The 12,237-nt window shown below is 35.7% G+C and overlaps 1 protein-coding gene across 2 annotated transcripts in view; it reads right to left on the reverse strand.

Annotated features, from left to right (window-relative positions):
* Positions 1 to 12,055, reverse strand: part of LOC106514585 (sarcoplasmic/endoplasmic reticulum calcium ATPase 2) — a gene marked incomplete at its 5' end in the record, with an annotated part of 20,585 nt that extends 8,530 nt beyond the window's left edge. For both annotated transcript variants that reach the window (XR_001309901.1, XM_014003909.1), the window contains 9 exon segments: positions 1,159 to 1,325; positions 1,514 to 1,655; positions 1,742 to 1,897; positions 2,477 to 2,562; positions 3,244 to 3,324; positions 8,302 to 8,440; positions 9,385 to 9,489; positions 11,844 to 11,926; positions 12,038 to 12,055. Coding sequence is in view for 1 of the 2 variants with exons in the window: in XM_014003909.1 (XP_013859363.1) it covers positions 1,159 to 1,325; positions 1,514 to 1,655; positions 1,742 to 1,897; positions 2,477 to 2,562; positions 3,244 to 3,324; positions 8,302 to 8,440; positions 9,385 to 9,489; positions 11,844 to 11,926; positions 12,038 to 12,055 (977 nt within the window).
* Positions 12,056 to 12,237: the final 182 nt, after the last annotated feature.

Below are 12,237 nucleotides of genomic sequence, written 5' to 3' on the forward strand. Positions count from 1 at the left end.
CATCTACAGTCCTGCCAAATTTCATGTTGATCGGTGCAGCCTTTTTTGTGCTACGGTTGACCAAAAATCTCTGGAGAAAAAAAAATAATACTAAAAAATAAAAAGTAAGAAAACAATATGACTCCCACTTACGCTATACTAAAATAATAATAAGCCTGATTTAAAATTGAACAGGGCAGAAAGGTGAAATTCTGAACCAAAACACACTGAGCACATGTAAACAGTCTACATGACTACAGAACAGAAAATTGAGGTGGATACATTCAATTAAAAGCTTTGAGTAACATTGTGCTGCACAATTTAGTTTAGTTCGTAGTTTGGTTTCTTAATAGTATTAAATTTGTATGTTTGAATATCTAAAAGTTACTCTAGCTTTCTTCCACCGAATGTGCAAATGTTTACAGTAAGTATACTTGTTTGATAAATATATCTATTTAAAAAAAGCTGATGGTGATTTTAACATTTGAATACCGGTTAATTCATTCAACTTCTTAAGTCCAATGCAAAAACAGAAAATGAGGAAGGATAAAAACAAATATTTGAATAGGATGTCTGAGCACATTACTTCTCACAGTGACAAATCTACACAACACAAAGAGAAAACTACACAAAGCAGGGGCTTTAAGTGTTCATCCATCCTAGAACACAAAACTGAATAGTAAAACAACTGCACTGAAGAGCAACATTCAGTTTTAGTTCAACATTCAGTGCTAATTTATGCTCTGCCCTATTTGGATGCTGTGTGCGTCAGCATAGGTTTGACTTGCACAAAACTGTGAGATGAGCAAGAGATGTACAGTAGATGGAGAGAAGGCAGAGAAAGACACAAGGTCAGTTATGCAACTCAACTGGTTTGCTGCTGACTAACTACTGCATACTGATCAGTATTCTGTTTGAGTTGAGAAATGGAGGCTGAAGGACACTTTGAGAATATGAAAGAATAGAAAATAACAGAACTTCAGACTTTGATAGGTCACCAGTTTCTCATCATCCTCTGGTCCACTCAATCTGCACAGTGCACGTTTAAACCTCATCACCACTGAGCTCAAAGATTTCCATAGGCATGAAGATAGTAACACATGATCCTGACATATCCTTAGGTCAGGATTTACATATTTCTGTTCAATAAAAAATAAAAGTCAGTTCTTGTTCTCTCACCCTGCACACAGACATCTGATTGGTGGTCAGGGTGCCAGTTTTGTCCGAGCAGATGACAGATGTACACCCCAGGGTCTCCACGGAGGGCAAACTGCGGACAATGGCATTCTTCTTGGCCATGCGGCGTGTCCCCAACGCCAGGCAGGTAGTGATGACAGCAGGGAGACCTGATGACAGATCGCAACAGATTCTTTTATTCACAAGGAATTATTTCAAGGGAGGTGATAAACTCAAGGAGAAAATGCAGCCTTCACTTTGAACTTATTTATTTTTCCACACGTAAGACGTAACAAAAACAGCACGTATTGTGGTTTGTTGAGAACACAGCTGTATTTGTGTAACCCTTTCAGCATACCCTCAGGAATAGCAGCTACTGCCAGGGCCACAGCAATCTTAAAGTAGTAGACGGCGCCTCGGATCCAGGAACCTCCGTGAACAGGATCATTGAAATGTCCAATATTGATGATCCACACAGCAATGCAGATCAGTGAGATGACCTTGAATTACATAGTCAATTAAATTATTATTAATAATTTACATCAAATCCAAACCAATAGAAGTTTGCCAGAGAAATATGTTTCACCTTAGATAGCTGCTCTCCAAACTCATCCAGCTTCTGCTGCAGTGGTGTGCGCTCCTGCTCTGTTGATGCCATCTCATCTCGGATTTTACCGATTTCTGTGTTTCCAGCTGTGGCCACCACCACACCGACAGCCTTACCGGCTGCAATGTTTGTACCCTGACATGTTTGAGCAGTGAAAAACAGACCGTTTAATGTACAAACCAACACTGGAAAARGATGCAACTGTTTTAGAAACTACTAAAGACGAGGCTTCACATTCAGCACAAGTCATTGTTTCAAATCTAATTCAACATACTTGCTCTGACTATTCYTTCTTCAGCTCCTTTCTGCTACTTTGCTAACTAATTTTCTTACTAATTTTATTTACAGTTTGGCTAATTTTAGCTTTTATTTAACGTTTGTCCAATCTTTTTAGCTACAGTTAAACTGATTTCAGCAATTAGCTATGGTTTTGATTTGAACTCCACCCCCCAACATATTTCTGCAGTCATTCAACGCTCAGCATTCACAGTGAATTTTCTTTAATTTCAAATGCCTTTTGAGCAGAAAAATTATTTCATATTTTCCAAAATGATGAAAAAATAGAAAGCAAGAATTTTAGCTGGGTCAGAAAATAAAATATAAAATCAAAAGAGAGACCAATTTTGTAGTTAATGGTAGTCAAAATACTAATAAAAATATAAGCAGGGGTGAAGTGAAAACYGCAGTCTAAAAATGATTTAGTGAGTCACTCACAGAAAAGAGCATGTTCTTTTTGTCCTGGTTGACAGCACGTGGGTCTGGCACCGGGTCTGTGTGTTTGATCACAGACACAGACTCTCCTACAAGAGGAAACCGGAGATTAAAGAATCAGTGTTCAGTTTCTACACAGCAGAGCATGAAGACGTAATAGCGATGGCTGGTTGACACTTTGGGCAGATGTGTGGAAAAGACTTCGCAGCTGACTGAGCAGACCTGACAAGTATCAGAGACTCTTGCTTTTCTAAACCCTCATCTAACGTCTGCTAACACTGTTCTTTTGGGCATAATCAGCTGTGAAAAAGACTGCACAGTTCGGAAAGAACAAGGCAGGCAGCGTTCGGCCGGCGGTATGGCCATGAATGGGGAAGGCAAGAGAGGAGGAAAATAGCTCAAACACTAAAATATCCCATGGAATTTGCTACCAATTAAGGCAGCAGAGCAAGACGAGAGATTTAAGGACTTGATACATATAAAACCTCTTCTTTTGTACATTAGAGACATCCTTTATCATCCACATTTGTTTTTAGACTAGTCCATCTACATTACACAGTTTTAAGGTTGTAGATTGTCAGGTATATAAAGGTACTAAAATTTTTGTTGCCTGTCAAGGTACTTTTTTTTTATTCCCGAGGCAGGCAAAAATATATATATATATACATATTTTTAACTGTGAAATACACATATTAAGAAAAATAGCATTTTAGGGAATAAATAACACTGAGAAGAGAAAGAGAGCTCTTGCAGTTATAGAAGCAACTTACCTGTAAGTATTGACTGATCCACCCTCAGTGTGGTCGACTTTATAGAGGTCAGCCTGATGTCAGCAGGCACTTTATCACCAACTGTGGACAGAAAATAATCAGGAGGATTTTAGTATTTTARCCGTTTAAATGCAGCTATAAGTAGCACCGACTACAGCTGAAGCAATACATGAGTTATATAAAGCAAACACATGATCTTTGTAATGATTCTGAACCACAAATGCATCAATTGTGAAATCAGGCTTTTATTGTTACTTTATAAAGGAAGGATAAATTTCCAAATTAAGRTTTAATTTAATTAAGATCAAACAACTAACCACATACAAAAACATCACTTAAAGAACTGTTGTGTTATACACAGGCCCTGTCATAGTAATAAAATAATCAAACTTAAGTTATTATTTAAAGATGCCAGAAGGGAGTCTTGTATTTAATATTAATGTTCCACTCCTCTCCTTTAAGGGACACAGTAATTCCAGGCAATTCTTCTAGGAACAAAACGCTTTAGCAGTCAGTAAAATAAACATCCAAAGTAAATACTCATAATTCAAACAAGTACTTTATGTAATTYCAACAAGTACTGTTAAAAGGGGCTCACATTAATTTCTATTAAGACTGACAACATGGTGTCAAATAAAAATGTCCATATTTTACCTTTATGATTTAATCTGTATTTGTGAAACTATTTAAACTTAAACTTTCATGCAAACAACTTCTTAGTATGTTTGAATTTCCACACTCATGTCATATACATGAAAAATTATATTTTTTCCTTTGAAAAGGTTAAAGCCGCAAAAGATGCAGAAAAACTCCCTTTATCATCTTAGATTTAAACCATTTCAAGTAAGATTTCATGAGGCGTGTATTTATAATGAGGTTTATATAATTTTAAAGAGGAAAGTAGAATGGAAACCACTGCTGTTGCATCAGAGACGTTTTTCCATTCAGCTTACAGTCAGACATCACACAACTTGAAAGGGTGAAGATAAAAGCAGTGACCCAGAGGCTCTTTTAAAGATCGCTCAGTGGACAGTGGAGAGTGACGACAGACATGTAAACCAACCCTCAGGCCTCTCCTGTGCCCTTTTGAGAATAAAATAGGAAATGAGGAACGGTCGACAGGGGAAAGGGATTTACACGAGTCCTTCAAACTGCACGCCCAAAAATGGGAAAAATATTTTGATGAGCTTGAAACAAGCTGCTAGATTTGGAGAGGGGAGCGACGCAGAAAACATCTGTTTTAAGCAAGGAGATCCCAGTCAATGTCATGAGCTGAAATAGAAACTGTGACATCAAATAGAGTACAGAAAGTTCATTCATTTTAACCAYTGTCTCAAATCTGTATAAGTGCCATTTCCTGACTCAGGTTTCTGTGATCATACAGGAAGTAAGCTAAGTAACTTGTAAAGTAAGCTAATCTCAACATTCTCTCACATTCTGATCAGAAAATAGATGTTATTTCAACATGTTATTAAAGGATGCATTATATGTTGACTCAGTAATAAGCCTCACAGACTGGACCAGCTGCAATACCTTATTTAGTCCTCTGGTTTCCTACGCACTGTTAAAACCACTTTATCACTGGTCTGATTTCAGACTTTCTACTTAAAACAAACATGTTAAGGGAGATGAAGAATCAGACCATGAGGGAGAACACAAAGAAACTGCGACCAATGGAAACAAAGACTCAAACTAAGCCCTGTGGGAAGGTTACTACAAAAACTCACTAATTAAATACCCCACAAATCAGAAAAAGTTAAAAAAAAAGAACACCTGGCTTTTTTCCATCCATTAGTGTACAGCGAATAAGGTCACAGTGAACGAACTAACCTAGTTTCACTAGCAACGAAGAGGTTTGAAAACTATTAATAAAGCCTAAACAGTTTCAATCCCTCGCATGCTATTGGCCAATATGGATACATTGRCAACTTAATCTTCAGATATAATCACTGTTATTCCTGACAGTAAAGCACCAAACACATTTTGGAAACTAAAACTTACCTAACATCTATAATTACTGATGGAGTTCAGTATTACATTTTGCACCAAGGGAACGGAAAGATTTTTTGCAATAATGCCCAGAAACATTCTGCAGTGACCTAAATTTCAACTCCACATAAGAGACATTTTGCCTCCAGTCTTAGAGAACATGCTTTTTTTAGCTGTTGTTTTTAATGGGAAGGAGTGAATGACTTGCGGGACAGGAACCTTTCCTTCTCCCTTGTGCACAAAAGGATTTTATCAGTAWTATCTGCTCTCCTGAGTATTGGACAAATGTCAGGCTGCACACACTTAACCAACAACATCCCATAGCTTGTAAAAACTGCAGCTGCTCTCTTGTAGCATTTAGAGCGATACAGGGGACTGTCAATATGCCAGAGTCTGGAGTCAACGAAACATATTCCATCCCACTGTCCCAACATGGGGGGTYCAATAAAACAAGATGTTCAAGTGGCTAAAGCTCATGTGCTAGCATGTAGGCTTGCAATGCTCTGCGACTTGTTGTGACATCATACTTCCCTTTAGAAACTTTCAAAAGCCTAAATGTCAATGTACCTTTCAATATTTTTTAAATAAAACAATAACCTAAAAGACAGACTGATATAGAAAACTGGTAGAGAAAAATTACTGGTTGATGAATCATTCTTTGTCTTTAAAATCAAAAGAACTGTACACGTGGCCATCTGGAACACAACATAGTCACTAAAATCAATCAGGATGCTTCATGTCACAACCTGTCTCTGCCCTTTCACCAATATTTATTCAGGTTTCTCAAGAAAAGTGAAGAATTGTTGCCCACATGTTAATAAAAAATAAWATTCATCAGTTTCTAGTCAAAAAAAGAACTGCAAAGTGAAATTACAGTATGCCTTAAAACAAAAARGAGCCTTTGCTGTGTTGATGAAATGGCATTGAACAATTCTAGTGAAATCAATGATTTTAATGTGCAAGTGAGTAAAAGCTGCTTAAATGTCAAGAGACAACTGATAAGGTGAGGAACAGAGTCACGAGGAGAGGGACATATTAAAAAATGTTCAAGTTGTTTTTAATCATCTAATCTCCTAAATTAAACCAATCATCTAAGTTACATATGTTAAATGTTTAATAATGATAAGAATAAAAAAGGTATTTGTTAGATACAGTAACATTATTAAGACAGGCTGACAACTGTTGAAGTTTGAGGTATTTTAAATGCTGAAAACTACCTTCAGCGGGTAATGAGATGAAGTCATGTAACCAACAATAATAGTAAAACATTTAATTTGGGAAATTTACTTGTGTGACCCATAGAGAAATTTGCATTAAATCCCTTTTTGTTGTTTCATGAACTCAGCAACCATCTGTCCTATAAGACCACATGCAAACTGCTTCTAAATGCAGACGGTACATCGCATAACTAACTGAATAATGCAGAACAGCTTGCATGATTTAGCTTCTGTTCTAGTGAAACATTAGGCAGTATGGCATATTAATCAAGGCATCACAAACTGTGGTTCTACTTTGATATTAAAATGAGAAAATGTCAAGTGTTTCCAAGAATGTTAGGTGCAGCAAATCAAGTCTGTGTCTCTCAGAGAGGAGACAAATCATATAAAAATAAGTATCATAAACGTGGTGACCTAACCAGGTCTGTTTAAAGTGAACATAAAGATTAGGATTAAAATTTCTTTTCATTGCCTTGCTTGGATTTAGGCTGGTGTAAACAAAAATGTCCTCAAGGATGTGAAGTAAACAGTCAATGGTGGGAAAGTAATACGCTGTGAAGTATCTGGGGATGTGACCCTTAGAGGAAAAGCTTTGGCTGTAAAAGCCCAAGTTTTGTAGCCTCTGTCACATTAAATTACAACTGACCCATTATCAACACAGTCTAAATACATTTACGACTATAAACATGCAGTGAAATGTTTTTAAAAAGTAAAACTTCACTCATTTATGAGTTGATTCAACCTGCAAACGTTCTTACAGCTTTTCTCAGCTTTGATAAACAGTTTAGGTTTTTTGGTCTACATGGATCATAAATATCTCATTTTCTTTGCTGCTTTGTTTCCATTTTGCATTTCTGCACCCATCTATGTTGTTGCAAAATAAATCAAATATGATCTGGTAGTAAACATTGTCTAAAAATTGCAGCTGGAAATTGTAATACATGACATCACTAAACACAGTTGCAAATTGAGCAGTGAGTGGAAGCTTATTGACAGTCGCTGAGAGGCATTCTCAAATGTTAGCATCAGTGCTTTAAAAATGCCTTCTGGTGGTACCAATAAAGATAGTTCGGAAATAATTAGAACATCATCATGGGTTTACAATGCTGTACAATGTGTGAAGTGTTAAATTATGCTGAAGTGAAATATAAAATATTACATTATTTATTTACTATAAGGTTGTTATGCTTGGACACATTGATTAGTGCGGTTTAATTAATCAAATTTAATCGGAGTACAGCCTTTCACTTTCTGTAATCAAGTAGAAGAAACAGGGAAACATGCCAAATGTGTTCATCTAGTCTGTCACTGACTACAAAACAAAAAAACACTGTTCGTGAGCAAAATTCATTCATCAGCCCTTGGGAGTAAAGAAAACATGTTTGCTTTGTTTTTAGAGGAAAAACAAACATTACTATAAATGGAAAAAGAAATACTAAAAAGATAAAAAGTCTCTTGGTTAAAAAAATAAACAACCTCAAAGAAGAAAAGGCCATCTTTCAAGTACAGTTAAGGGAAAGAGGAAAAATCCAAGATGAGGAATAAGATGTTTATTTGTTGAAATTTCTGAAAGGGTTAATAAAAACGTGTCTTCGTTGTACATATCTAAAGGTCACTGTGTTAAATTACAGACGTCACTTCCTCATTTTAAAGTTTCTAGATAAAAAAAATAACAGCTTTATGACCAGAACTGTTGAAGTGATTCACCTGCAATCAGCAGCAAAGATAATCTAACAACAAATCGTTGCAAAATCAATTTTGCAAAAGATTTTTTCTCATCTCGTCAATTTTTTTCAAGCAACACAAAACACTTGGAATATTAAAATTGTAGTGCTAAAAAAATTAATCTTACCTGCCACCTCTACAATGTCCCCCGGCACAATGTCTCTGGCTTTGATTCTCTGGACACTCTTCCTGTCCTGGCGGTACACTTTCCCCATCTCTGGCTCGTATTCCTTAAGAGCTTCAATGGCATTTTCTGCATTTCGCTCCTTAACAGTAGAAAATTTGGAGARGGAAGGTTAATATTATGCAGTTCACACAACCTAGATAAAAACAAAACACTAAAATCATTTCAATTATCCAGTGACAAGGCAGTGTAGCCCAGTTCAAAATTAGTTGACATGTTGAGCAAAATGTCATGTTAAAAAAAAAGTACATTTCTAAACAAAACAGCAGGTAATTGTGATAAACACAAAAACAAAATAGAAAATTCACATTTAACTTTTACTTTACTGTGACAATACCCATTTTCCATTGTTTAAATAGAAGTGTGATTATTTTAGGGTTACAGAATATTCACCACAAAATTCTTCATGTTTTCATCYTGTCTGCTGTAACTTCATTTCACAATGTCTGATGGATTTCTCAAAGATTAGAAGACTTTRGTAGCAGATACCAGACTGGCTATTTAACAGGTAAAACTCGAGCATACTATTAAAAACTGAGTATTCAATCCCATAAAATTATGGCCTTTGCCAAAGTTAACTATAGGGATATGAAGATATTTGAAAAGTAAATAGCCTCCCCTTTTGGAAYGATTCATAACAGATTTGTTTGCATATTTTGTAAGAAAATGTTTACCTTAATGTCACATTTAATCAGTTTTAAAACTGGATCTTCAACAAGCATAAACATCAGACGATACAGAATGTATCCACTACAAAAAACAGGCATCATCATTAACCAAGCCATCAGTTGTGCTATACGGTCACTATGATTATTTTCAGACTGTGATACATGATTTCATTTTTTAAACCACATGTTCAGCAACTTGCTTCTGTTATCAAGACCATAAAATACCAAGTTTGCATTCCCAGACAAGTGACAGGACAAAACCTGGTAGGAAATATTTGAAAATAACACAAACATAACACAAATGTCACATTTTAAATATTTATTTCAAAGTTGTTCTAAAAATGTAAAGCCTGTTTACCTGCCAGACTCCTACGATGGCATTTGCTATGAGAATAAGCAAGATAACAAAAGGTTCCACGAAGGCTGTAACCGTTTCTTCACCCTCTTCAAACCAGGCCAGCACCTGAAACAAAGACACAATCAGAAATTAGCTACACAGCAAATATAAGAACCAAATCTTACACTGACACAGCTGAAGACCGCCACCTCCGTTTTAAACAGCACTCTTGGTCTGACAAAGTTCAGAGGATGGTAAGACATTTAAGTCGATCATTTATCAAGTTTGAATTTGAAAAACTCTTTAGCGATTCTGTATCTTTTGGACCCTATCAACACTTACCAGGTGATTCAACATGTTCAATCAGGACCAATTGTGAGATAAATCACATTTTGTTTAGTGTATTAAAAAATCTATGGAGTAAGCTGATGTGACTATCGTAGGTATTAGATAAATAAAACTTGAATATTAAAAAACACGATAAATGTCTAATTATTATTATTTTTTATCTAAACAATAAAAAACTGATTGGCTAGACAGGCCATTTTGACTGCACTTTTTAATATTACAAACAAATTTGTTATCATTTATCTCTAGGGGTGTAAGAAAATATCGATACACTGAAATATCGCGATATTTCATTTCCCAATACTGTATCGATATTCTAAAGCCCTGTATCGATTTTTTTATTAAGGTTTAAAATGTCAACTTTCCTGCCAGCCGTTCATTTTTATGTTGTAATTCAGCCTCTTGACCACTAGTTGGCAGCAGTGAGCCAGCCATTTGGATACTCTACCTCTTGAGGTAGAGGCTATTGTTAAGTGTTGGGTGACCATATTGTAAATTAATATTAAAAACTAAAAGCTGCAAAAAATATATTTTCAAACTATTTATTGKCAAATTTAGTCTAATAATTCAAAACATGGATGAAATAAGAAATATGAAACAAATAAAATAAAATACATACAAAGCAGAACACAGCTAAATGAATCAAAACTATGTCTATGTAATATTAGAATTTTCTGAGACAATGAATTTTGGTTTTTCATTTTTCCCCTGTAAGAGGATTTTATTTAATAGAATTTTTGGACAAAAAAAATCGCAATATATCGCCTTGCTTATAGTATCGCAATATATCGGGATATATCGCCTTGCTTATAGTATCGCAATATATCGGGATATATCGTATCGTGACCCCTCTGTCATGATATGTAAAGTATCGCCAAATTCTTGCCAATACACAGCCCTATTTATCTCAGGACTAATTCTTTAAAAATGATTGCGCAAGAGCTTGAAAATTGTAAATACACTAAGTCACTGTTAACAGATACTTAAAACAAATAAAATGACCATCTATAACAATTATAACTGCTCAATGACGATTAATGTTAAAATTAATTTTTTGTACTACCTTGCCAGTAGCTGATGTAGTAACAGATTCTGCATCCGGCATTGTTTTACAAAAGAATAGCTATTTTTGAATTTTTGATGAACAACAAATCAGCTTTTAAAAGGAAGTGGAGCATTTACTAAAAGAGAAACCTCAGTGTTCAACCCACAAATTAAAAAAAAAACTGTCAGCAAAACCCTGACTCCTGATCAGGAATCTTTGATTTTGATTTTATTACACAGAGAAACGTGTAATAAAAAGCCTAGTCTTATTTTTCCTGTTGCCAACGCTGCACAGTTGAGCCAAATGTTAGTTGCTCCTGCACTTTTTTCCTCTCCTCTTTTAGAAACTGTGCCAAGAGCTGAGTGGGTCGAATGAGATGCCAAATGACCCAGTCTTGTTCTGCAGTAACCTACTTGGGACAAAATCAATTTAAGTCAAATTGCGTTATTCGTCAATGATTCAATGTAATCTACGTTGCACAAAACAATTATTTAAAGTGTTTAAACAAAGCCTGAAATGCACCTACACGAGTTTCTGGTAAATACTGTCACAAATTAAAATAAATATCTGCATCTGCATGTTTGGTGATGTTAAAAGCACAACCTCACCACACATGCAGCATAACTGAGATTTTTTTTTTTTTGCTGTGACTTAATGAGTGACATTCTGAAACAGTGAGCAAACAGCCAAGTAGAAAATAGCTACAAGAAAGWGAAAGCTGTCAAACATCACTGGAGAATAAGATTTAAGACACATGATAACAGTGAGATTACTTTCATGATAGTAGGATACAAGTCATGTTGAGACATGTAGATTACTAATCATTACTGCACTGTGATAGCAATTCAAACAAAGCCTGTTGTGTTTGTATTTTGACAAACATACAGCACTCATTATGATATAGCTCATAATCTGACAAGCATATGTGGCAAAAACCATTTCCAGATTATCGCCAAGTCAACTTTAATATTAACACATCTGTCCATTTAGTATCACCTGATAAACCCTGCATACAGCCCACTTTATTAGAAACTGGGTTGTGTATTTCAGTTTGAGACACGTGCACTATTGAAGATGTCATACTTACAAACGATATGCAGGCAGCAAGTAAAAGGATCCTCACAAGCAGATCTTCAAATTGTTCAATCACCAGCTCCCAAAGGGATTTACCTAAAAAGAAAATAAATGTTTAAGGAAACAGTCTCTTATTTTACAGAACAGATTGGGAGATTATTAGATATTCAGCTGCCATGTTTAAAGTGTACATTGTGGTCTGCTCACCCTCCTCTGCTGGCAGCTCTGCAGATTATCCCATTCAGGCCGCAGGGGAAGAAGAGAGGAAGACGGACATGTCATTACTGATATTATTACTTGTTGAAGGACAGATAGTTGCTGTGATAGTCGCTTTGCACATGATACAAGAGTTGTTTATTAATTCCGACCCATAAGGGATGCTTTGCTGTTTCAACATCACGCAGTGA

Source organism: Austrofundulus limnaeus, unplaced genomic scaffold (genome assembly GCF_001266775.1).
Source record: "Austrofundulus limnaeus strain Quisiro unplaced genomic scaffold, Austrofundulus_limnaeus-1.0 Scaffold20, whole genome shotgun sequence".
In the NCBI taxonomy this organism is placed as follows: domain Eukaryota; kingdom Metazoa; phylum Chordata; class Actinopteri; order Cyprinodontiformes; family Rivulidae; genus Austrofundulus; species Austrofundulus limnaeus.